The sequence below is a fragment of the Phyllobates terribilis genome, unplaced genomic scaffold (assembly GCF_046119375.1).
Source record: "Phyllobates terribilis strain yellow unplaced genomic scaffold, ASM4611937v1 Scaffold_3__8_contigs__length_932513732, whole genome shotgun sequence".
NCBI classification, from domain to species: domain Eukaryota; kingdom Metazoa; phylum Chordata; class Amphibia; order Anura; family Dendrobatidae; genus Phyllobates; species Phyllobates terribilis.
The window spans coordinates 784,013,598-784,041,113 of record NW_027362763.1 but is presented as its reverse complement, the minus strand read 5'-3'; the positions used below and the strand labels follow the sequence as shown (position 1 = coordinate 784,041,113).

General features: G+C 45.7%; 1 protein-coding gene across 3 annotated transcripts in view; it reads left to right on the top strand.

The window, feature by feature from the left end:
* The window catches only part of REL (REL proto-oncogene, NF-kB subunit), a 64,539-nt gene that overhangs the window by 16,814 nt on the left and 20,209 nt on the right, over positions 1 to 27,516 (top strand). For all 3 annotated transcript variants that reach the window (XM_073672383.1, XM_073672385.1, XM_073672384.1), the window contains exons 2-5: positions 11,311 to 11,343; positions 12,252 to 12,388; positions 15,484 to 15,638; positions 16,298 to 16,389. In XM_073672383.1, coding sequence (XP_073528484.1) covers positions 11,311 to 11,343; positions 12,252 to 12,388; positions 15,484 to 15,638; positions 16,298 to 16,389 — 417 coding nt within the window. The remainder of the gene's footprint in view (positions 1 to 11,310; positions 11,344 to 12,251; positions 12,389 to 15,483; positions 15,639 to 16,297; positions 16,390 to 27,516) is intronic.

Here is a 27,516-nt window from a genome sequence, read left to right as displayed (position 1 = left end):
CTGGAGTCTTAAGGTCAGCCCAACGTTAGACGGTCAGGCTAAAAGTATAACAAGGTGTGTGCAAACTCAGGGTTGCAGCGGTGTCGGTTACCAAGATGGCAGACGGCACCAGGAGCAAGACCCTGCAGGAGGCTAATGCTACGGTCCGTGTGGCAGGAGGGGAGGACATTGTTACTCATGGCGAGGAGGAGTCCAGCCCGGGCACCTCAGGGAGCCAGTCCCCAGTATACGGTCCCGCAGTGGGCTGCCCACCACCTACCCAGCCCAGCCTGTCCAGATCACAAGCCCTTTTACAAGCGGCTATGGCAAGTCTCCAGTCTCATGGCGATGCCGTCTACAAAACCCTCCTGGCAGCATCAGAGAAGGCAGCGGAGGAGGAGCGCGAAGCTGCGGAGCGGGCTGCGGAGCGTGAAGCTGCAGAGCGCCGGGAGGCTGCGGAGCGTGAAGCTGCAGAGCGCCGGGAGGCTGCGGAGCGTGCAGAGCGAGCTGCGGAGCGCCAGCACCAACTGGACCTGGCCCAGCGGGGGCTTCCGCTAGAGCAACCAACCCATCAGGAGACCAAGTCGTCCAAAGTCCGAGCTGAGGACTTCCCTCTACTGGAGAAGGATGGGGACCTGGACTCCTTTCTGGTGGCATTTGAACGGACCTGTCTTCAGCACCATCTGGCCCGGGATCAGTGGGCCAGATACCTGACCCCCCGTTTGAGGGGTAAGTCCCTGGATGCCTTGGGGGACTTACCTGCCGGGGAGGTACAGAACTACGACTGCATCAAGCGGGCCCTGATCCGGCAGTACAACCTCACTCCCGAGTCGTACCGCCAGAAGTTCCGGAGCCTGCTGCGTGGCCCCAAGGACACCTGGACCGATCATATGCGGGCGCTGTTGAGAGCCGCAGAGCACTGGACCTCGGGTCTAGCGCTTACTACCCGCCAGGAGGTCCAGGAACTGTTCGTCACGGAGCAGTTCTTGTGGAACTGCCCAGAGGACCTCCGACAGTTCCTCCGTGACCGAAAACCAACAGGGGCTTCTGCTACAGCCGCCCTGGCAGACGAGTATGCCAATAACAGGGCGCCTGAGCTGAAGAAGTCTGCCAGCAGCACCTGGAGAGGGGGTAAGCCCAGTCATGCCCCTGTTTCCCCGGCCCCTAGAACACAAGGGGTGTATCCCCCTGTTGCCCTCTCCAGGCAAGGACCAGACGTAAGACGTTGTCATCTATGCAACAAACCAGGACACTTTAGGGCTGAGTGTCCCCAGCGCCAAAAGACCCCATCCCAGTCCCAGAGAGCGCCCAATGTTTTGTGTGTGGGAGGGGGTGGTGGTAGGTCCCTGGACAACATCCAACCCGTCACCATAGGCCGTTCTGCGGTCATGGGACTGCGGGACACTGGCGCTGAACAAACACTGGTACGGCCTGAGGTGGTGTCCCCCCAGGACTTGGTACCAGGAAAGACTCTTTCCGTCTCCGGGGTTGGAGGCGTGGAGCCGGCACTTCCCGTTGCCATGGTGTATTTGGACTGGGGTGCCGGGAGGGGGATGCGGGAGGTGGGAGTAACGCCAAATATTCCCGCAAATGTTTTATTAGGGACCGACTTGGGGCGTCTAGTATCGCAGTATGTACCCTCTGAACCCCCAAGTTCGGCCCCCCAAGAGTGTATTGATTTGTCTGCTGCTAATGCCAACCATGTTGTATGTAGTGTGCGTCCTGCTGAGGAGGAGGGAGTGAAACCTGAGGGTAACACCTGCACAGACACAACACAAACAGGGTTAGTGAAAGCAGGTGGGGAGTGTGCGGATGCCCGCAGAGGTGCTCAGCCGGCGTGCCGTGACCTCTTGTCCTCCGGTGAGGGAGGGGGCGGGCAGGATTCTGTAGAGAGAAGCTCAGGGATGGAGAGGGGGGCAGCTACCGGCAGTGTAGGGCTCCCAGGGGTATCCAGGCTGCTGAGTATAGGCCCACTGCAGGGGGAGGAACAGGCCATGGGGGGTGGGGGTGTCCCAAGAGAGGAGCCGCCAGGTAAGACCCCAGGGCAGGAGTTCCCCACATCCGAGATGTCCAAAGGCCTAGGAAGCCTGCCTGATCGGGCGGCTTGGTCAGAAACAGAGGGGAAGCAGGCACTACCCACGGTCACAGCGGTCATAGCCGCTGTCACCAGGAGTGGGAGCGCCGGAGCCCAAGGAGCCTTGCAGAGGTCCGACGGCTTCCCCACTTCTGACCAAGTGTCTGCCGGGTCAGACGGCGGCCAGGTGACATGCCCGGAGGGGCTGACAGAGGATGTGGCAGTTTCGTCGATTCTGGCCACATCAAGTCAGGAATTTCAGGCTGCGTTGGAAGCAGACGACAGCCTGAAAGCTCTCAAGGAACAGGCGGCACAGCCTCCCATGGAGTCGGACTGCGAGCGTGTGGTCTGGGACCAGGGACGGCTGTACCGGGTAACGGTCCAGCAGGGTTCACCGGAGGCGTGGCCCAGGGACCGACAGTTAGTGGTACCCTATCCGTTCAGGGCGGAATTGTTGCGGATCGCACACGAGATTCCGATGGCCGGACACCTAGGGATCGCTAAAACCAAGGCCAGGATAGCTCAGCATTTCTACTGGCCTGGGATGGGAGCCGCGGTGGGTGCCTACTGCCGTTCGTGTGACACCTGTCAGAGGGTGGGGAAGGCGGGGCCGCGCCCCAAAGCCCCACTGGTAACTCTGCCAATCATCGAAGAGCCTTTCTCGAGGGTTGCTGTGGATCTTATTGGACCTCTGTCCACTCCCAGCCACTCCGGGAAATGCTTCATACTCACGGTAGTGGACTATGCCACCCGGTACCCGGAAGCGGTAGCTTTGTCGTCCATTCGGGCCGACAAGGTGGCTACCGCCTTACTGGAGATCTTCTCCAGAGTGGGTTTCCCCCAAGAAATGCTCACCGACCGAGGGACCCAGTTCATGTCGCGGCTGATGGAGTCCCTCTGTAAGCAAATGCAGGTGCAACATCTGGTGGCCAGCCCGTATCACCCACAGACTAATGGCCTGTGTGAGCGGTTCAATGGCACCTTAAAGCAGATGCTTAAGATGTTGGTCGACTCCCACGGGAGAGACTGGGAGCGTTACCTCCCACACCTCCTATTTGCTTACCGGGAGGTTCCGCAGGCCTCAACGGGGTTCTCCCCCTTTGAGCTCCTGTACGGGCGACGGGTACGGGGCCCCCTGGCTCTGGTGAAGGAAGCATGGGAAGGGGATTTGGCCACCCCCGAGGTGTCGGTCATCGAGTATGTCGTGCGCCACCGGGACAGGATGATGGCCTTGGCAAAGCTGGTGCAGGACAATATGGCCCAGGCCCAGGCCGACCAGAAGCGGTGGTACGACCAGAATGCTTGTGAGAGGACCTACCAGGTGGGTCAAAAGGTGTGGGTACTGGTCCCCGTACCACAGAACAAGCTTCAGGCAGCCTGGGAAGGTCCCTACTTCGTGCACCAGAAACTCAACGCCGTCACCTATCTGGTCACCCTGGATCACGCCCGTGGAAGGAGGAAGGCCTTCCACGTGAACATGATGAAGGCTCATCATGAGCGGGAAGCGACTGCCCACCCAGTGTGCAACCTTCCCGAGGAAGGAGAGGTAGAAACCCTCCTGGATCTGCTCACCCAAGCCAAGGCGGGTGGGTCCATCGAGGATGTGGGGGTTGGCCACCAGCTCACGGAGGACCAACGGTCCCAGCTGGGGACCACCCTGCACCCCTTCCGGGGGCTGTTCAGCAGCCTGCCCGGAAGGACTGAGATGGCTGTCCACGACGTGGACACTGGCGATCACCCGCCGATCCGGCGTTCAGCATATCGGGTCTCTTTCGAGGTGCAGGGAAACATGCGCCAAGAGATAGACGAGATGCTGAAGCTGGGGGTGATCCAGGCATCCAGCAGCGCGTGGGCCTCGCCTGTAGTCCTCGTACCAAAGAAGGACCGAACTACACGGTTCTGCGTGGACTACCGGGGGCTCAACGCTGTAACGGCCACCGATGCGTTCCCCATACCACGCATCGATGACCTGCTCGATCGGATGGCCGGGGCTAAGTACCTGACCATCATGGATCTGAGCCGGGGGTACTGGCAGATTCCTCTGACCCCCGCGGCAAGGGAACGCTCTGCCTTTATCACCCCTTTTGGACTGTACGAGTCCACAGTGATGCCATTCGGCATGAAGAATGCCCCTGCCACTTTTCAGCGGATGGTCAATACGCTGCTTGAGGGACTTGAAGGGTACGCGGCTGCGTACTTGGACGATATTGCAGTCTTCAGTCCCACTTGGGAGGATCACCTAGAGCACCTGCGGCAGGTGCTCGGTCGGATCCACCGGGCAGGCTTGACCATCAAGCCGGAAAAGTGCCAGCTGGGCATGAGTGAGGTCCTCTACCTGGGTCACCGGGTAGGCGGGGGGGTTCTGAAGCCAGAACCGGGGAAAGTGGATGCCATCGCATCCTGGCCCACTCCTAGGACCAAAAAGCAGGTGATGTCCTTCTTGGGGACCGCCGGGTACTATAGGAGGTTCGTCCCACACTATAGCACCCTGGCCAAGCCCCTGACGGACCTCACCAAGAAGAAGCTGCCCGTCGCAGTCGACTGGACAGTCGCCTGCGAGACAGCTTTCGGGGCACTCAAGGCCGCCCTAAGTAGCTCCCCTGTACTGCAAGCTGCCGACTTCGACCGGCCGTTTGTGGTACAGACCGACGCCAGTGACTTTGGCCTCGGTGCTGTGCTAAGTCAGGTCAACACGACAGGCCAGGAACATCCTGTCTTGTACCTGAGCAGGAAGCTACTGCCCCGGGAGGTGGCTTACTCCACGGTGGAAAAAGAATGCCTGGCAATTGTATGGGCCCTGCAGCGTCTGCAGCCCTACTTGTACGGGAGCCATTTCACCGTGGAGACGGACCACAACCCCCTCAGCTGGTTACACACGGTCTCTGGGTCGAATGGCAGGTTGCTACGCTGGAGCCTCGCTCTCCAGCAGTACCACTTCTCCATTCGCCACAGAAGAGGCCGTGACCACGGTAACGCTGACGGGTTATCCCGGCAAGGGGAGGGTGCAGAAGGACGCACGGGGGAACACAGGAATGTGCTACCCCCTCGCGCCCTCGTATAGGGGGAGGTGTGATGAACCTGTAGCCGCCATCTTGGTAATGATAAATCATATCCAGGGATGGCCACACTTCAGCAGCCCCCACCCTTGGGACCTTCTGTTAAAACGTCAACTAGATAGTTTCCCCCCATCCAGGCTCCTGTAAGATAAGAAGCCCCGGGGCCTACTTAACACTTGAATGCTAGGAGCTTCAAAGACTTCGAGAGGAAACACAGCCAGCAGGGGGGGGTGCTTCGTCTATCTGTACCTGACCATTTGTCCCATAGGACTAGTTTCTTTGTCTGTCACAAGCATGGAGGCATAAGATATAGAAACATGAAAAGTACACGCATGTTGCGTGGGATGGGCCAATAAAAAAATATCACGGCGTCCCGGAGCCATTGCGCACACAAGCCTCCGCGGTAGACGTTTGTACGTGCTCTGGAAGCCAAGATATAGCGCTGAGCCATTCCTGAGGACCGTATGGTATCATAATTGATATCAAAAGGTCGGTTACGGCGGCCCGAATCCATGGGAACCCCTGGGGGTATCCTGAGACCATCCCAGAAGAAGTTATTGGGTTCCTTAGAATTTGGGCTTCTGATCGAAGTTAGACCTGAGGGTGGAGACTGAGCCAGCTGACCTCACCAGCAGTGGGCGGGACGGGGCAGGTAAGATAGCAGGACAGACAAGAGACAAGGCAGTCTTGACCCAAGAGTGGGGTGCTGAACATCTGAGCACCAGCTGAGGCCACCAAGGGGAGGAGCAGTTTGACCATGCGGTGGTAGGCCTCAGCCTGTAACAAAGAACCGTGCCTGCGACCGCAGAATCCTCTCCCTGCGTCACAAGAGAATCAAGAAACCGGTAACTGATATGCTGTGGTGATTCTGTGTGTTGTATTCCATTGTTGTATAGTTTAGCCTGACCTTATACCTGTGTATATTTAGTTGTATATCGTGTATCTAGTGTATTATTATAATCAATTACCTCAAGTAATTGTGGGCCTGCCTTTTATTCTGCATAACGAACGCACGTCCGTGTGAGCTCGGCTCAAGCCAAAAACGCTACCCAGGGTTGGTTCCTGACCCGATATAGGCCCATTCACGGACTGGGCGTATATCTAAAATAGGGACTGGTGGCAGCATACCAACTGGGGATTGGGGAAGGCTGGTAGTGACGGTCGGAGGTTCAGATATATATATTCCTGGCGCGGCCAAGGAAGATATATATACCGCCCTCACTACAGAGGGCCCCGATACCCAGTAGGTTACAGGACAGTCTCCCTGGCGACCGCTTATCCTAGGTGCAGTTCCTTGACTGACCTGAGGCTAAGAGGGCGCTAGCGAGTTGTGCTGTGTAGTGACGTTACGGTTTAGTGACGTTGAAGGGAACACTCTACCGTGTTCCCTGCGCTGGTTGCAGCTTCCTGGCACTACTTTCTCTAGGTGCAGTACCTTGACTGACCTGAGAGGTAAGGGGGCGCCAGAGAGCTGCACCCACCGGCCGGCTTTCATCACAGAGAATAATAACCAAACAACTCAAAGTGTACAAAAATACATTTCTGACATTTTTTAAAAAAATATCAGTGACCAATATATCCCCCTTATTTTCAGTAACAGTAATAAGACTCCATCCATAGAGTATGTCAGTTTCTTAATCTCTTCATGATCAACTTTTTGGGCAGCACCAACCGCAGCCTCCAAGACACTGTTCAGAGAGGTGACTGTTTTCCTTCACCGTAAATCTACCATTTAAGAAAGTTCACAAGTTCACAGTAGGGTTTAGGTCCTGTGATGGGGGGCCTTGTCATTATGAAATCATCTTTAAGGAATTTACTGGCAGCTGAGCAGTGGAGACTTCGATACATGAGATCATGGTTTTCTTGAAGAATGCAGACTTTTTCCTGTACCACTGCTTGAAGTGTTGTCGAAAAACTGCCAGCAGGTTTGGGATTTGATTTTGAGTCCATCTTCAACCCGAAAAGGTTCAACTATCTCATCTTTAAGAATATTAGCCCAACTGGCGCCTGAGTTAAAGTGGAGGTATGTGCCCGTTACTGACCCGGCCATGTTCCCTTCCATCTGTTCCATCAAGAGTCACTCTCATCTCATCAGTCACTACAATTTTAAAATTCTGTCTTCAGATATTTTTTGGCCCAGTCTTGATGTTTCCCCTTCTGTGACTTGTTCAGTGGTGGTCTGGTTTCCGCCTTCCTTACCTCAACCATGTGTCTGAGCACTGATCATTTTGTACTTCTGGGCCTCCAGGGAGGTTGTAGTTCTGGAGTATGACAGCACTGAAGGATAATGGCTTCCTGGCCGTTTCACTTTTGATTCTTCTCAAATCTTTGACAGTTAATGGGCATCTTTTCTTCTTAATACATTTTTTTGCGACCCTGTCGACTATTTGTAACAACACTTTTGATGGTTCTGTGATCTCGTACCAATATCTTAGCATTTTCAAGATTCCTGCATCTCTATGTAAGACTTAAAGGGAACCTGTCACCAGAAAAAAAGCTATTAGCTTGCACATATTGGATTAATCTGCTGGTTAATAGCATTATTAACGTGCTCAGCGCCTGCCAAATGCTAGAAAATATCATCATAAAATTAACATATTTTCCCTATGTCTTCTGGTTTCACACTTAAGATACTCCAATGAGATATGACATTGACTCTAGAGCGGGTCCGGGTAGAGGATGAGCTGAAGAAAATATTGGTGCCATATACCTGGGAGGGGACCATGATGGGGGGGCATATATATCTGGAAGGGGCCCAGGATGGGGGACATTGCAAGATAATAGAGGAGGGGTGGTAACTTGTATGTCCTTATAGGAGTTAGAACACTACAGGGGCCCGTATATCTGACCAACATGCGGGGGGGACTCTAGTCATGCCACTGATAGAGAGGATATGTAACATTATATATATCAAAGTATGCAAGTTATGGATATAGTAACTGTAAAGAGTGTAACAATTATGGAAACACATCAAGCATTCACCTCTCGGGTAGTGCTTGCTCCACTCCTCACCTGTCAGACAAGATAAGGGCTTGTCTTCTTCAGCATTGGAGAACACTTTTATAACTTGCTATCTCTGCGCTGACTTGGCGTCTTACGTTTTCGTAAGTTTCATTGATGCACAAATGATTCACATAAGCTAGATGTAAACTGTGACTTTTGCTTTCTCCCTCCTTCACACTTCCTATTGTTGCCTTTCTCCTTTCTATGTCTTTTATAATAGTTGCTATTTGTACACCTACTGGAACCTTGAAAATGGAAAAAAAGTGATATTTCAGAGCATCGTTCATCTATTTATAGGTAGTTGGCAATGCTCAAGCCTTGTATAACATGTATTTATATTTTAATAGCTAAGCCCCATACATTCAAAAATCAACCCTCCCACCAGACTCGTGGCCCCCATCACCCAGCCTTTATGCAACCCAATGTGTACATTCAGAGGGCATCTGACGGAGGGTGTTCATGGTACAATCTGATCATATATCTCATGTTATCCTCATTCTCAAATGTGTGCACCCCTTATAGTGACTGAAAGGGTTTTAATACAAAGGTTTTTACTTTTTATTTATTTAATGAGTCTCTGGATAAAGGGGTAATTTAATTTTATTGAAATTAACATTTTATTTAGTGACCGGTAGGCACCAAGTGATAGTTTATAACTGAGTGCCAGCCCCTGACAGCAGTACCACCGGTTCTACAAGGATGGTGACCCCAACTTACATGAAGACCTATCATTGAATTCTTTGGTTCATAAGACCTTGCTAACCAGTGAACCTAACCACTGAAATGAAGGAAAGTTATGGAAACCTCTAAGTAAGAGCACTGATAATTCTCTATTACCATTTATTTAATTGTAGAGGAGCTGCATATACATGGCTACTGCTACAGTGGAAATGGAGACTTTTGTGATTGTGGATGTACCTGCTCCCGATATATTATGATAACGCGCTAAATAGTTGTTACCTAACATATTTCTGTCGTATATTCTATCATATATTTGACGTGCGCCCTTCTTTGGTATGTCTGAATTATATTGATCAGATATTAAGGGGGGCAGTCCTGGTTTTTAAGGATTTGTTTTAACAATTTTGCATTCTTTATTTTGTGCTCATTGTCCAAAGTGCATTGTCCCAAGAAATACATTTGTACTAGTAAAAATTATACGCTTTGTGCCAAATAGTCTGTTTTGTGAGCCATTGATAGATACATTATGTTGGTAATACATGATATAATCATTGATGCAAATAATAGTGCTTGATACATAACAGGACAGAATGCATAATAATGGGAACTGCAAATGTATATGCACTATTGGATAGATAGATACTTGCTATAAAACTATTTAGACTGTTTAATTGAGTATATGATCATCATAGTTGATGAGTTTGGTGTAGGATCCATTAGCTCGTCACATCAGAGGCTTTTGCACTTAAACAGTTAAGAATATATACCATGCCCCTGACGTGGTGAAATGTGCCATTGCTGGTCAGACTGCATTCTTCCTTCTCATTTCCCGCAAATACACAAGAGAATAGGTTGGCACATCTCCAAGTTCACCTCTGCCACAGAATACCTTAACCCATGCAGCTCGAGGTAAAACGTACATGATATAACCTTATGTCAAACCATAAGAATACCGGGTGGTCTCCTTGTGGGATACAGACTCGGGATTGTTTGCTTGGCTATATTCACTTAGTTCACAGAGTGTAAAACGTCTGCCATATTCACAGAGAACCAGCATCTTGGACCATGTATTTTAGAGATTACTATTTCATATACAATTACTAATTGCACTTCTTGTCAGTTTCCAGGTTTGCTGGATCTACAAATTGCATAATCATTTCAGTATGTCTAATTTTTTTAAAATTTTGAGATTTTTTTTTTATAAAAGTCAATTTTAATGCCATGGTCAGTGTCTGTTGGGCCCAATGGACCCTAATCTAGGGTTATAATTCTATGATTTTATGGCTACACAATCTGATATGTCAAGTGTATTAACTGTCACGATTCTACCACTCACGGTGTCCTAAGGATGGTGTGAGTGACAGCTCAGGCTCCCCATAGGATCAAGAGTGTGCTGGGCTGCCAGTTTTGTGATTGACAGCTCAGCTGTCCAATCTGGCCAGGCCTGTGGGGTTTCCTCCAGGTGTCTCCTGTTCAGTGTGATTACCTGGCTATTTAGCTGGCTGGCAATGATCAGAACATTGCCAGTAGTGGCTTTGCACTGTGGTGTGTTTGCTCTGTGTTCTAATTTTCTGATCTTTGTTGCCAGACCTTGGATTTGCTTTTTGACTACTCGTTTTTATTACTCCTTTGGCCTTTGTCGCACTCTAACCTTAGTTACCAGACCCTGGACTTTGCCTTTGACTAGCCATTTGTCTTATCCCTTTGTCTTGACCTCAGACTCCTTGACTTCCCCGCCTCACAGCTTGTCTGTGAGAAGAGACTCAGTATGACATTAGTGTCCACTATCTCATACAATCTCCTCTTATCATTGAACACAGATCATATCATATTTATTTCCTAAAACATGGGCCTAGCTAGATGGGAACCAGAGGGGCATTTATTAAGTATGCTGGATGCCATGAGGGGCGCCAACCATTACTGCTTACAAAAACTAACTTGACCATTGACAACATCTGCAAGGAGTTTGTATGTTACCCCCGTGTTTGTTTGGGTGTCCTCTCATTTCCTCCCACACTCCAAAGACATACTGATAGTGAATTTAGATAGTGAGCCCCAATGGGGACAGTGATAATATTGTATGTAAAGCGCTGCTGAATATGATGGCGCTATATAAGTAAAGCATAATAATGAATAATAATTGCCATGGGTGAAAGGCCAGTAACGAATACAACTAAGAGGTCATTCGGGAATCAGTCCAGTGTCACCTTCAAATCAGGTGGTCTTCCGCTTGGACCTGCTAGCCTTGTTGAATTAGGGGCACACTGCTATATTAGAACTGGGGTTCAGTGGTTGACCTCCAGTGGACCAATCTGACCATGCCCATGGTTCTGTCCATATTATATGATAAACGTTTAGGTCTTATTAATGTTCATCAAGTTGCAGGTAGGATACAACGACAAAGGGAATTGTTGTTTTTTAGAGCAGAAATGTATTTTCTACTATGGCTTCACAACAGATATTATACTGTAAATCTGGAAACCCACTTGCTGATTATCTTTTTTTGTGCTCTGATAGGTCATCATATGATAATGCACAGCACACTTATGGGTAAGTGAAGTATGATATTATAAATTTACGGTAATGGGGTAACCATCTGCATGCTCTATAGACTTCTTTTAAATCTGGGTCTGAGGAAATAGTGTCTTGAGTAAAATATGTTACCCACAGTAAAATTCTCTACGTCAGACATAGTGGTTGGATAGGTTAGATATAGTAATTTGCCCCCTCAATACACATAAATGTGTAATTGAGGTGAAATTTTACACATAGCCATATTTTCTTATACCAAAATGAGTTTTTATCACCTTATTAAAATCTTCATCAACTTTTTTCTCATTAAGAGAGTTATTTATTTTGTCAGTATGGGTCTATGGTAATTTACTAAAAGTTTTACTCATGATGTCATAAGCTCGATATTTAGTCATTAATATGTATTATGGTGGAGGTTATAAGGGTTCATCCTTGTATCAGTCATGTATATTGATTGACTAGGATTCTGATTAAAAAAATGAAGGTGATAAAACTACTTTTTAGAGTATCAATGTTTGATCGCTGGGTCCTGACCTTGAAAACCTCACCAATTAGTACCATGAAGGAGCCACAGCACTAGCAGGAACGCTGCAGCCCATTTTTTCCTTATTAAAGCACAGAAATAGTACTGTACCGCCGTCCATTCAAGTGAAAAGGGCTGAACGGAAGTGCTAGCCACAACCAAACCTACATATATCTGTGGGGCTGTGCCCAGCATGTGCCACAGCCCCTTTGTCCTCCTGATCAGTGGATGAGGGTCCAAACCCACTGATATTGCTGGAATACTCTATAGAAGGGTGCAGAAAACTACTTCAAGATATTTTGTGCAACCCTAATGTAAAAACTATTAGTAGATCCAAGTAATTTATATATATATTTCTATGTGTTACTGCCCAGTTTGTTTTATGATTCCTTCTGTTTTTTAGGTGAACCTTATATAGAGATATTTGAGCAGCCCCGTCAAAGAGGGATGAGATTCCGATACAAATGTGAAGGGCGATCAGCTGGCAGTATCCTTGGTGAACGCAGTTCAGAAAATAACCGCACATACCCATCAATCCAGGTACACATGAAAATTGGTGAATGATACATATTTATTAAATAAAACATAAAGGACTATCTTCTGTTTTGGTATCCGTCCAGTATTTCTGGGCTATAAAATTTGGTAGTTGCGTAATTGTAACTGTATCATGGAGTAGTAACTCCCTCCATGTCACCACACATGGAATACCGAAGTATGAAACTGAGCCTTACCATTTGGCAGCTAAAATTATGACCTGTGAAGATTGCTTCTGCGGCGGGTGAAACACATGATCGAGCTTTTCCCCTCTGAAGAATAGCTGTTGACCATAATAACCTATAAGATGAATATTTCTAAAATATAAGAAAATGTATTTCTCGTTGTTAGGAGTAGTCAATGCTTTTTGCTTCCTTCTTTGTACAGAAGAAGCAATATCAGTAGACGTATCCAAGGAGCACCGCTTTCTTAAAATTCCTTTATAAATCTGTCAAGACAAACAGGTGGCACTTGGCGCTGGTTTCAGGAATTTAGCATAGTTGGCCCAAAGATAATTTGACTTTTCAATTGGGTTGCATATTTCGGGCACCCACTTCTCATTATGGTTGCCCGTGAGTCCTAATCTTGCAACCCATTTGGAGAGTTGGAAAGGTCAGTAATTGAGTATTACAGCTTTTCAATCTTTCCTGAATATCCTTTTAGAGAATGTTTAAAAGATTAGTCATGATTGAAATAGTTGTAGCATACATGCAAACTCCCCCATAACATCAGAAACGGAGACCTCAGAGACCACGAGGAAAGAGTTGGCAGATCTGCCAGGTGCTTCATAAAACCTCCAAGAAAACTTCCTACAACCGAGTAGAGCATCTAGGCATTCATTTAGGAAGGGTCAACGGATTTTGGATGGAGATTGGTCTGTCAGAAAATGGGTATGGTGATGCAAATAAAAAAATGTCAGCATTTTTTGGAATAGAAAAATTTAAAAGGTTGTCTGTTATAGTTTTGAGTTTTGGAGGGTGGCCAAGCTATGGTGAGGTCTCCACATGTTGAAAATCATATTATTTCTTCACTGTTCTGTTCTGGACCTCAATAGGACATTTTGCTGGATTTTTACAACAGGCTTTACACTTGTAGATTTGGTCAACCAATGTTTGGCCAAAATTTAATGTTCTGAATTCTCTGTCTGAAAAAGTATTGCCGCGTAATAAACTGCTTATAACTTTCAGGTTAGTTTAACAACCCACTAGTCGTTTTCTATTTTTAAATGTGAGGGAGGTGTTGAACTTGAACCACAGCACACACACGCACTCATGGTTATAGATGTGTTTCGGAAATAAATATACTCTCTTAAATAGCATTCATACAAGGTGAACAGCGCAAATGTTCCACCCTACAGGAAGTTGCAGGTAGGAAGCCAGCCATGCAGAGGAGGGATATTCAGCCAAATCATGAGCCAATTTGTTGTCATATATCTCAAGGTTGTTACAATGTTCTATAGCCTGTAGAATCATATTGATTATATATGTTATATATATATATATATATACCTGCCATCCAAAAGTTTGTGATGGCAAGATTTAGAATATATAATTTTAGTGATTGAAGCTCAGTTTATCTTTTAAAGGGTTACACAATCATATTAATGGTTTGGGGCTGTGGGGTAAAATTTTCTGACAGAATCCTTTTAAATGGTACAATTCAGCTTGCATGTAGTCACCACTAGGAAAGCTTAATGGGGTATTCCAATCTCCAAGATCCTATCCCAATATGTAGTAGGTGTAATAATAATATTAGCAAATACCTACAATTAGAAATGTAGTATAGTTTTTTGGATTCGCTATGTCTTTCCTCATGTACAGGCATTGCTGGATCTTAGGTATCCATGATTACATCCACTGATAAAGTGACAGTTAGCTAGCTGCTAGTGGTCATAACCATGGCTACCTAAGGTCCTGCTATGCCTGCACATGAGGAAAGAGACATAGCGAATCAAAAATACTATACTACATTTCTAATTGGATGTATTTGCTAATATTATTATTATTATTACACCTACTACATATTGGGATAGGATCTTGGAGATGGGAATACCCCTTTAAAGGAGTTGTCCGGGACTTTAATATTGATGGCCTATTCTTAATATAGGTCATCAATGTCTGATCGGTGGGGGTGCAACCACGGGCAGAAACTGCTCAGTTGCAGAGCTGAACAGCACAGCTCCATCGATGTAATAGTGGCCGTGGGCAGTTACAGCACATCTGCCACCTATTCAAATCAATAGGGAGTAGATGCGCAGTACCCAGCCTCCACAACTATTCCATCTATGTTCAGCTCCACAACTGAGCTAGTAAGTTGGCCACCGCCGACACTGTGAACAGATGATCGGTGGGGGTGCTGTTTGTTGCACCCCACCGATCTGACATTGATGACCTCCGACACTGTGAACAGATGATCGTGGGGGTGCTGGTTGTTGCACCCCACCGATCAGACAATGATGACCTCCAACACTGTGAACAGATGATCGGTGGGGGTGCTGGTTGTAGCACCCCACCGATCAGACATTGATGACCTCCGACACTGTGAACAGATGATTAGTGGGGGGTGCTGGTTGTTGCACCCCACCGATCAGACCCACCGATCAGACATTGATGACCTGTCCTAAGGATAGACCATGAATGGTAAAGTGCCTTACAACGCCTTTAATAGCTTACTGCATACTAATCATACATCAGTAATAAAAGTGTATGCAGTCAGCTGCTAAGCTCCCCCTCTAGTGGTGGCTGAAGGCAGATGGAAGTATAAAATGTAACCCTATGTCTATGCAAGGAATCTAAAGCCCCTTAGCAGAAAAAGATATAACTGTAGAACGATACATTAGGCGATTAAACAGCCCAGAACTTAATTTTAATCTTAAAATTAAATGTTAAAAGATAGACATTCACTTAAAAATGTTACAGATAATATCAATAAAGTTATAATCATAAAATGATAATGTCTGTAAAGCGCTGTAGAATATAATGTTGTTATATGCCGGTAAGCGTGTAAACTAAAAAATTATTATTAACTGAATTATTAAAAGCTTCCTCGAGGGGTAAGGAGGAAAATTTCATGTGCTTCTCTTTTTTTTTTGTTATTTGCAGCTGCAAAATTTAAATCACAATTCTAAAGGCAAAGTGAGAGTTACCTTAGTCACAAAAAATGAACCTTACAGACCGCATCCCCATGATCTGGTTGGCAAAGACTGCAGAGATGGATATTACGAAACTGAATTTGGTGCTGACCGAAGAGTTTTATGGTAAGTACATTTCCTTGATGCAATAACTTTTCCTGTCTCTAAAACTGAAGAGTCGTAGAGAGAATTACCTAATTTTACTGATTCATCTACTTTAAGTATTGAAGTGAGTTAATGTTGTATTGCCTGTAAAATGAGACAAAAGAAAAAACGACAGATATTTTTATAATCTCAGATAACCCCCTTTTGATGATTGATATGTTACGTGAAATGTTGAAAGAGAATGTGTCCCAGAGATAGACATCTTTAAATTGAGACATTCATTTAGATGTTATATTAACAGTACAAGCCAACGAGTCGGCTTTACCAAACCTAACAGCCCACAAGACTTGGGTTGGGGCACCACAAGGAACCATGGCCTGTATATAAAACAGCTATCTATCCTTTCACAGCTTATCCACCTGATTGACTCCGTAACAGAAAGCTGATACAATAGACCCTCACATTTCCCTGGCAATGTAATATGGTAGTCACTCAATGGCTTGTAATTGGTGCTCTATAGTAGGAAATACCTTGGTTTCTTCTTTTGCATTTGTAAATTCCCAATGACAAGAAATAGAATTTCGCTGACCAGCAGTTACTATTTAAGTTTTCTTACTTCATTATTATAAATGATGGTTCAGTGAGACAGTGTCCTGAGATTGATTGCATTTACTTTTTAGCTTTCAGAACTTGGGCATTCAGTGTGTTCGAAGAAGAGAAGTGAAAGAAGCCATTCATTCCAGAATGATTCGCAAAATCAATCCCTTTGGAGGTAGATAGCCTATTTTTTTTATTTAATATTGGTGCTGTTTGCTATGTAGCCATCCAAGAAGAAAACCTATCCACAACAAGGATATGCCAGCAGAGGTAGATAAAATAGTACATTTTATTAAGTAAATACAAAAAGTCATAACAGGATTAAAAACACTTAAAATGAGTCTGCCAAGGAGGCGACACAACATAGCAGGAGGAGATGAATACAGGTAATATGTTTATATACTTCTACCTATCTAATGTCTACTGATCACTCTCATTGATGCATTATATTACTGTACCAGTGACAATTGTGCCCATATATACGTTTCTTATACAATAAGTGGACAACATATTTGATTATACCACTGTATTAATCTCCTCCTGCTATCTTGTGTCGCCTCCTCGGTGGACTCATTTTGAGTGTTTTTAATCCTTTTATAACTTTTTGTATTCACGTAATCAAATTTACTATTTTGTCTACCTCTGCTGCCATATCCTTGATGTGGATAGGTTTTCTTATAGTCTAGGATATAGTCTCACAATGTATATACATTAGTCTTTAATCTACAAATTATAATGACATATTGGCACTTTGTGTGGCTGGATGTGTGTCTTGCTATCTGGCCATCCAGTAGTCAGGATGCCATGAGCTGACATGCATTTATATTTAGTTTATTTCAGTTTTTAATGCTCCATGGTCCATCATATTGTATGTGTGCAGAGCTTTAGCGCCTAATAGGAATCTATCAGAATTTTTACTCCAACAAAACTGTTGCCAGTGCTGACATCGTGCAGCTCCACGACCATCTGGTTTCAGCTCTGGCGAGCTGGATATATTGAGTTTACTGAGCAATAGCCGCTCGCCTCCTATTGAAACGAATTGTCGCTGAGCTGCAGTTCTCAGCAGTGACCATTACACGTATATAGAGCTGTGATGTTCCAGCTCCATACACAATTAACATTGGGCTGTGACCAAAGCTGAGAACAGCTAATCTGTGGGGGTGCAGGGTGTCACACTCCCATCAATCTGATATTGATGACCTATCCTAATGGTTCATTTACGCAACCTGTCCGGTAGCATTAAGCGATCACTGATGGGAAAACATTTGCTGATCGGCGGTCGTTTACTAGGCTGTTTACACCGACAGCACGCGGTGAACAATGCACTGAACAATCTGTAGTAGATTGTTCAGTGCACATAGTCCTGTTTACACAGAACTTTGCACTGTCAAGAACGATGATCTTTTGTGAAAACCAAAAGATCATTTCACCCGATGAACGAGAGTTTTGATCTTTATCGGGTGATCGGCAGCTAGTTTACACTCAAAGATTATCGTGAAATCAGCATTCTTAAGAACGCTCGTTCATAATAATCTTTTAGTGTAATGCAGCTTAAGGATGGGTCTTCAATGTCTAAGAGGTGGACAACCTCTTTAAATTCGATTTCGAATTGATCACTTTTAAAACAACATTGGATGCTAGAGAACGGGGTGCCACGAATCGATTCACCCATCTGTATTTGATGCTTATGTGATTGCTACAATTGCATACAGAGGTGTCGTTGTTGTTAGTATATAAACTTATATATATATTTCTAAGGACTAGAAAGTCAAGTGACAGCGTTGAGCCACCAGGGACGGGGCCGTCATGTTCTAATTTGCTACCACAGTGTAGAAGGGAACAAGAAAGGAAGAAGGTCATCTGCTGCCGTTGGCCTGCTTGTATCTTTGATTTACCCTCCACCAGTGGTATACACAGACAGAAGAGGGTCCCTGTGCAAGAACAATATATGGGCCCTTTCCAGTTCAATAATGCAGAATCCATCTGCTTAGGAGGTAGAAATGGGTCCCCCTTACCTCTTGGGCCCCTGTTGCACCAATGATATGTCCATCCCGCCCTCCACCACATGAATTAGACATGTTGCTATTTAGTTTCCTTGCCAATAAAATCACAATTATTCACTGAGAAGTTGTTTTATAGCAACTAGTCAGTGCACTTTAGTTGCTGAGGAAATTTGGAATGTGGGAGTGCCGCAATAATCACAGCCTTCTGACCGCAGGGATATACAGTCTGGGCAAATTTTTTACTATTCTCTTTTTTGCAGAGATTATAATGAGCTATATAAGTTGCTTGCAGTATTGTAAGTGAGAGTAGCAGGTTTTAAGTTTCAAGAAATACTTGCTTTTATTTCCTGGTGCTTCACAAATTTTGCAGCGCTGTACAGAGATCATCACCATTCATATCAGTAATAAACTACAGCTAAATTCACAGAAACAAAGGACAGCATATACGTTTCAATACAAATAAATAGAGAGAAAATGATCTACGAATACAAAGAGATGATACAAAATGCAAAAAAAATCCACCCTGCCCTCCTAAAGACAAACCACCAGCAGTAATGAAAATGTCAACTCAACAAAGGTTTCCACAGTGAGACTTTGAGCTGTACAGTCAGTTTAGCAGGGGCTCCTAGGTTGCATCCACAGAGAAGTTGCTGACCAAGAGGAAAGAAAACCAAAGATACATTTTACAAGGACAGAGTCAGAGCAAGAACTTGGCCATACATATTAGATAGTTGTTGTCTGATTGATCAGTCCACTGATAGCCATCTCTACCAACTCCATTGTATACAGGAGAGCTCATCTTGGCACAGGGTTCTCATGTTCTATACAAGAAAGAATCGTATGGCAGTAACTTGTCTCCCCACCGAACAAAAGAGTCAGGCAATTAAGTTGCAACCACTCAGGTTATTGCCCACCTACAGAGTGAAACCCACACAGTATGGCACCTACACCCAGACAAAACCTGAAGGGACCAGACAGCCCACCCCATCCATCTTACTCAAAAAGAATAGACAGATTGGAGCAATGTGGTCTAACCACAGTAAAGCACCTGTCATTGCACAAGATCCAAAATTATATTTCCTGTTACAAAGTAAGAGATTCTAATTACCTTCACATGACAGAGGATGGGGGCAATACAACACATTGTTCTCATAAAACCAAGGGGAAACAACCTTCATGTTAACTGCTTCTTGTAAAGTCCACTTAGAGAAACATCACATAGATATATACGACCATTGTCATTGAAGGTTATTGATATTAGCCTGTATTTAGCCTTTGTTGGCTCACATTATGGACCAGTAGGAAATATTAAAAGCAAACATAGATACTGTATGAAAAATGCATCATTTGTTGTAGCAGTCAAGTCCTAGGGCAGAGGCATTCACATGAAGAGGGGGCTCGGATTGGTTCCCAAATATGCACATAAGCAGGGTGTGCAGACCCGGAGTCATCCGTGCGCGTAATACTACTCAGACAACACAGGGTGAGGGTAAAACAGTGTGGCAATACTTTATTGACCCACAAAATAGGTCAATAAACACAGAACAGTCACAGCAAATACCCAAGATGGTATAACATTACACAGTCTCACCCTTCCTTCTCCGCCCGCCTGGGATAGAGCAGCTGCGACTTTGGGACTTCCAGGGCCAACTACCTCAACCAGTGGCCCCCCGCTTCTGGCGGGCCCCCACAGAGAGAAGGTAGCGGCAAGCTTAGGAAGCTAGCAGTCCATCGAGGTACAAGGCCAGGAGACCCGAGGGTCCCACCCTGGCCTCTCTGAGAGTTTTTATGGGGCCAGATGACCGGCTGGTCCTAATCTGGCTTCTACGAATGTCTCCATGGGTTCCAGGTGACCGGAGGATCCCACCTGGCAACCCCAAACAACATATCCATGGGGCCAGGTGACTTCATCGTCCCAACCTAGTCTCCCCAAATGTATCCATGGGCTCTCTGATGGTCAGTGGAGCAGATCCGTATGTTTCCAGTCAGGGCCATATATCCTTAGGCTGGAATCATGTAGAATGAAAATCTGTGTCTCTTTGGGTAAAGCCATGCTACTAAGCTAGCTCATGGTCTGAGAGAGACTGTGTGATCTTTTGCTTCTTGTAAAGTCTCTTTCCAGTTTCAAGTCTCACTGCTACAGAAACACATGTCCCTTAAAATAGTTACAGTTGTCCTTGCAAGTACACATTCACAGGTAAGGGGTTAGGGAGGGCATTACTCACATGGCTCAGGTCTCATTGTTTTGGCTAATGTATTTACATAGTTGGTATAGTTGGCTCTTGTAAATAATCATCTAGGTAGCTTAGTATAATATGTAATTAAAACATCATTGTTCACAGACTCAAAGGGAAGACAACATTCAGGGTTATACAAAAACTGGTTTGTCCTTCCCTAGCTACAGAAATACACATACATTTACAAGTCAACACAAAGATAATAGTGTATTTCTCTTGGATTAACAAATCCAAACATCTGGCTGATAAAGATTATAAACTGTGTCGTCACACAGGGTTTTTCCTAACAGAAAGCACGAAAACATTGACAAGAGAGGAGCAAATTAATCCAAGGATCACATGATCCTTATCTTTAGGAATATACTGTACAGTAAAGGAGAAGGAGCAATAGCAGATTACATTTCAAGAGCCTATATACACTGATTGTCAGGTACCTAAAGACTCCCATACAAATTAAAGAAAAATCACCCAAACCTGGGACCTGCCAACGATCAACAGTATACGAGATATGAAGGCCTCCAGACTCACCTGACAGATGATTATCCCAGGAGAAAAATCGCCCTCAGATGTCTAGCAGCAACTTACTCCTGTCTTCTCATTAAAAATACATGAATGCTTGAAGCCAAGCTTTTATATTGGGAAGTCAGGAGAAATATATGTTGGGCACCAATTATATGCTGCCTATCAAGCAAGCTACACTTTAAGTTTTGTGCGGCTTTATAAAGAGCAAATGACTTCTAGGACATCCTCTCCTGAGATGATTGGGTGAAGTGACCTGAACCAGGGGCAGGATGATGGGTGAGGGTGCCTGCTGAATTTTTGCCTTTTCCTGTTATATATCTATTTAACTAAAGGAGCAGTAAAGCTCTGAAATTTTCATCATAAATAATCCAGCTTGTGGACATTCAACAAAAGGCATTTGGAGACTACTATGAATATGGTTGACACTGTGATTAAAAGGAACTGGACATGTTGTCCATGTAGTCCAATCTCTTTGGAGGTGGTTTTAGAGCAGGTTGATAAATAGTTTTATGGGAACAGATTGAATATAACTCATGTTTTATTCATTTTAATCCTGTGACACTAGTCACTACTCAAGGTGACGCTATTCACTACTCACGGACTTGCCGTAAGGCAGGATAGTTAAGAGGTCCCGTGTCAGTACCAAGAGGGCTCGTAATAGACAAAGGGAAAACAGAAAAGCATAGTCAGGTCAAATCCAAGGTCAGAGTATCAGGAAGGTAGTGGATCAAGACAAAGGGCTAAATCAAACGAATGGTCAAAGGTAAATCCAAGGTCAGCAACGGAGATCAGAATACAACTCCGAGCACAAAGCAAACACACACACCACTTGAACAAAGCTACAATTGGCAATGGTCTGATCATTGTCAGAGTTCTAAATAGCCCTGTAATCACCCAGAAGAGATGACAACTGGAGGAGATCCCACAGACCCAGCCAGATAGGACCGCTGAGCTGTCATTCACAATACTCACACCTCTGCCTCAGATTGGGCGGTTGAGCTGTCACTCTCAATCCAGACAGATCAGCAGGCCCTTGATCCCATAGGGTGACAGAGCGGTTATTCACAGCATCCATAGGACACCGTGAGTGGTGGAATCGTGACAAATCCCTGCATTTTCTATGCTTAGGTGTCTAGTAGGCGGGACTAGTCACTTATTAACAGCATTCTCCGTCCAATAGGCTGCTCCTATTCAGTGATTGATAACCTTCCGTATATAACTGTGCATAGAGATAGTTGGAGTCCAGTAAGGGGACTACATAAAGAAAGAGCAGGGATTAAAATGAATAAATATGAGTTATTCTCAGCTTTTCTTGCTTTGTAGCATGGTGCCCATAGATAGTATTTCTAAGCTGAAGGGTCCCCTTTAAGAACAGATGAACCATATAAGTTCCAAATAACTTTTTTACCAAGAGCTATACATTTTATTTAAATAAAAACCCAGTCAAATTGTTCTTCTGTAACGCTCTGTTTATGTCTAACAGGAAGTGAAAGTGAACATTTGTTAGTACCAAGAATGGCTGCGCTGTCATAAACCACCAAAGCAGTAGATGTAAAGCGATCACAAGCCGACGGGTTCTTATGAAACAGACCAAATATTATTTACAATAAAAAAGAACTATGCAGACAATAAGTGTAGTGATTGTGTATAGCAACCAACGAGGACACGTCTATTATTTTGTTTACCCTAATTATCAGCCACTTTTTGTATGTCCCAGTTTTTTAGACAAGGCTCCCTTGGTTTGTGCAGTTAACATTACCATTCACATGGGCATCTGTCAGCTTTACAGCTCCTGTAAGATCCAAATGTTCAGATTCTACCCAGCTTTCTCGCTGTACAGTATAAGGAAAGCATAAGATATATACACTGTATGGACTAAAGTATTGGAGATGTCCATATACTGGAACTAAAGAGGCCAACCTCTGAAAAATAACCCACAGTATTATCCCTCCTCCACCAAACTTTAGAGTTCAGACTCCAGAGAGCTACATCACCCTATCCGACAATTGGCATTGTGCTGGGTGATGTAAGGCTTACATGCCGCTGCTCGGCCAAGAAAACCCGTCTCATGATGCTCTGTTTTTGTGCTGGTATCAGTGCCAGAGGAGGTTTGCAGTGCTGTAGTTAGCAGAGTGTTTTAGGCATTATGCACCTCAGGACTCATTGACCCCGCTCTGTAACTTTACGTGGTCCCCACTTTGTGGCTGAGTTGCTTTGTATCCTGAACGCTTCCTCTTTTCAATAATATCACTCATAGGTGATGGTGGAATATTTAAGAGGGAAGAGATTCCACAAACTGATTTGTCACAATGGTGACATCCTATTACAGGACCATGCTCGATTCAGTAAGCTCTTTACAGCAAATGTTTGTAAAGGAAGACTGCGCAGCTTGGAGCAATGGGACTGAATGAAAATCACTAAATTAACGATTAAGAGGTACACTATATGGTCAATACTTTTGTCTATTTAGTGTACCTCTGCATGATTCAAATCTCCTTAAAGGGAATCTGTCAGCAGGTTTTTGAAATGCAATCCGAGAGCAGCCTGATGTAGGGGCCGAGAGCCTGATTCCAGCTATGTGTCATTTTCTGGACTTGCTTGGTGCAGTTTTGATAAAATCCCTGTTGTAAATGTAGCAGTGGTCAGTATGCTGAGCTCTGTATAACCCCGCCCACACCCGTGATTGACAGCTTTCTGTGTACATTGTCCATTGCCAGCAAGCTGCCAATCAGTGGTGGTGGGTGGGGTTACACAGATTAGCCTGACTAGCCTGCATGTGAGACCTAGTCAGACAGTGATAATCTCCTGCTGCTGATAGAACACTGATTGTATAAAAAACTACGATACACAGCCTTACAAGTGACACATCCCGGGAATCAGGCTCTCTAGCTTTATATTATACTGCTCTCAGATTAAATAGAAAAAAACTGCTGACACATTCCTTTTAACCTTTTTACACATAGACACAATGAGAATTGAAATGAATAAAAAGTCAGATTTGTTCTGGAAGGTATGATAAAGGCTTACAACAGATATCAAGCCACACAGACGTACGAAGAAACGCAGCAGCTGTAGAATGGAAATGTCATATTATATGTAGACAAGTATTTGTCAGAAAATCACTTTGATGATGTTGCATGGTTTGGCAAAAACTATAATTTGTTGTTAAATATCATTGATTATTTGTTCTGGTTATAATCGTCCATTTTCATCAACTTTAGTCTAATGTATATGGAAACCTTTATAGCAATAGATTGTGATATTCAGAAGAAGAGGAAGTGAGATTTAGTTACTGATGACTATAGGAACTATACTATAGACCAAATAGTTAATACAGATATCTCAAAAGAGGAAGTGTAATGTACAGCGATTAAGAGTTCGAAGGGTAAATGATTACAGTTCTATCGACCGGATGTATTTTCTGATCGGTGTCAATGTAAGCCCTGCTGACTCATTTATTGAGTCATTTCGGCTCATTGAAACATTAGGTTTGGTATTCTGTTGGTATATGACAAATATTACAAGGCTAAAAGCACGTGGACAATCCTTTTATAATGCTGGTTCAACAATTCAGTCTCACCTATTGCTTACAGGAACCCCTGGGACAAACATATACATGGTATTATGCATGGTCTAGGGATACGTAGGATATAAAGAACATCTGAGATACATTGTAGTAGTTTTTCCCAGGGTTCCGTTAAAGAAGCCTACAGATTGTAGGAGCAGAAGAATGGGCCAAACTGAAATTATTTTTAATTGTGTTTCTTATACAAATATTGTACAAATACAATATTTGTATTTCTTAAGGCAGGGGTCTCAAACTCAGCTGGGCATATGAGCCACACACAGAAAAACATTTAATTTGGGGGGCCGCATTATTTGCATGACAAAGTGACATTTTTAGTGATACCATTTTATTTTCTATACACCTTTTGAACTGGTCCTCATCTTGCAGACATGGTCTCCCATCTAGGTCCTTCATATTGCAGACATGGTCCCCCATCCAGGTCCTTCATATTGCAGACATGGTCTCCCATCTAGGTCCTTCATATTGCAGACATGGTCCCCCATCCAGGTCCTTCATATTGCAGACATGGTCACCCATCCAGGTCCCCCATATTGCAGACATGGTCTCCCATCCAGGTCCCCCACATTGCAGACATGGTCTCCCATCCAGGTCCCCCACATTGCAGACATGGTCTCCCATCTAGGTCCCCCATATTGCAGACATGGTCTCCCATCCAGGTCCCCCATATTGCAGACATGGTCCCCCATCCAGGTCCCCCATATTGCAGACATGGTCTCCCATCCAGGTCCCCCATATTGCAGACATGGTCTCCCATTCAGGTCCCCCATATTGCAGACATGGTCTCCCATCCAGTTCCCCCATATTGCAGACATGGTCCCCATATTGCAGACATGGTCTCCCATCCAGGTCCCCCATATTGCAGACATGGTCCCTCATATTGCAGACATGGTCCCCCATATTGCAGACATTGTCTCCCATCCACGTCCCCCATATTGCAGACATGGTCCCCCATCCAGGTCCCCCATATTGCAGACATGGTCCCCCATCCAGGTCCCCCATATTGCAGACATGGTCCCCCATATTGCAGACATGGTCTCCCATCCACGTCCCCCATATTGCAGACATGGTCCCCCATCCAGGTCCCCCATATTGCAGACATGGTCCCCCATATTGCAGACATGGTCCTTCATCCTGGTCCTTATCTTGCAGACATGTCCCCCATCCAGGTCCCCCCCTTACTGCGCACAGGGTCCCCCCCCATACTGCGCACAGGGTCCCCCCCCCATACTGCGCACAGGGTCCCCGTCCCCCCATACTGCGCACAGGGTCTCCGTCCCCCCATACTGCGCACAGGGTCCCCATACCCCTATACTGCGCACAGGGTCCCCGTCCCACCATACTGCGCACAGGGTCCCCGTCCCACCATACTGCGCACAGGGTCCCCGTCCCCCCATACTGCGCGCAGGGACCCCGTCCCCCCATACTGCGCGCAGGTTCCCCCCCCCCATACTGCGCACAGGGTCCCCCTCCCCATACTGCGCACAGGGTCCCCGTCCCCCCATACTGTGCACAGGGTCCCCGTCCCCCCATACTGCGCACAGGGTCCCCGTCCCCCCATACTGCGCACAGTGCCCCCCCCCCATACTGAGCACAGGTCCCCTGTGGTGTATTTCACATGACAGAGAAAAAAAAAAAAGATTCTCACCTGTCCTCCGTTCCCTCGGCATCCTTCTGCACCTGTGGCCCGCAGGCACAGACCCCGTAACGATCGCGGCTCTCTCCAGCAGCCGCCGTCATCAGCGCTGTAATGCAGTGTATTGCCGCACAGAGACCAGCTCTCTGCACAGCAATACCAGTGTCAGCCACCGGCCTATCAGAGGTCAGCAGCTGACATCTGCGTCCCAGCGCAGCGGCGTATGACGTCACTGCCATGCACAGACGCCAGCTGCTGGCCTCTGATAGGCCGGCGGCTGGCACTGGTATTGCTGTGCAGAGAGCTGGTCTCTGCGCGGCAATACACTGGACTAAAGCGCTGATGTCGGCGGCGGCTGGAGAGAGCCGCGATCGTTACGGGGTCTATGTGCCTGAGGGCCGCAAGAAGTAGCCGGAGGGGCCGCATGCGGCCCGTGGGCCGCGTGTTTGAGACCCCTGTCTTAAGGTGTCCCTATCATCAGCTATATTTCTTAAGGGGTCCTAGCCACTATACTTACAACTTATGTTTGACACAAGAAAGTGTTTCCTGTGTTGGTACATAAATCGGGCCGGATGGCTTATTTCAATAGTTAAGCCGGTCCCCTTCTCTGTTATGTATCTGCCAATACAAAAAATTGGAAAAAAGGGTGAATCCTTGTTTTGTTGAAGTAGAGTTTAAGGCTATGTGCACACGGTGCTTTTTTTAATGCGTTTTTGCTGAGGCAAATCCGCGCGGATTTGGCCCCAAAAACGCATTGCAAACCTTATCCCAGCATTTTCTATGGGACTTTGGAAGATCTGTGCACATGATCAGGAATTATCCTGACAGGATTTCATGTACGGAAAAAGAAGCAGCATGTTCATTCTTTGTGCGGATTTACCTGCCTTTTTCCTATACAATGCATTGGAAAAAACGCATGGCAAAAACACACAAAAAACGCATGTCAGGCTATGTGCCCACGATGCAGAAATGCTGCATATTTTTTTCGCTTCTCCCTGGCAGGAAAAACGCATGCGGATTTTACATGCGTTTTTCCTGCCAGGTAGAAGCGTTTGTCAAGCGTTTTTGCATGCGGGTTATCAAGCGCTTTTCCAAGCGATTTTAGCATCACTTGGAAAAGTGCTTGACAACTTGGTCACACTATATAAATCCATGCAACCAGCATGGATTTATATAGTGTGACCAAGTAATAGTTTAAAAAAAAGAATAAGAATGGTAAAAAATAAAAAATAAAGATTATACTTACCTTCCGATGGCCCCCGGTCTCCTTCTCCGCTCCGTTCAGTCTCCCCGGTGTCTCTCGGTGGTGTGAAGGACC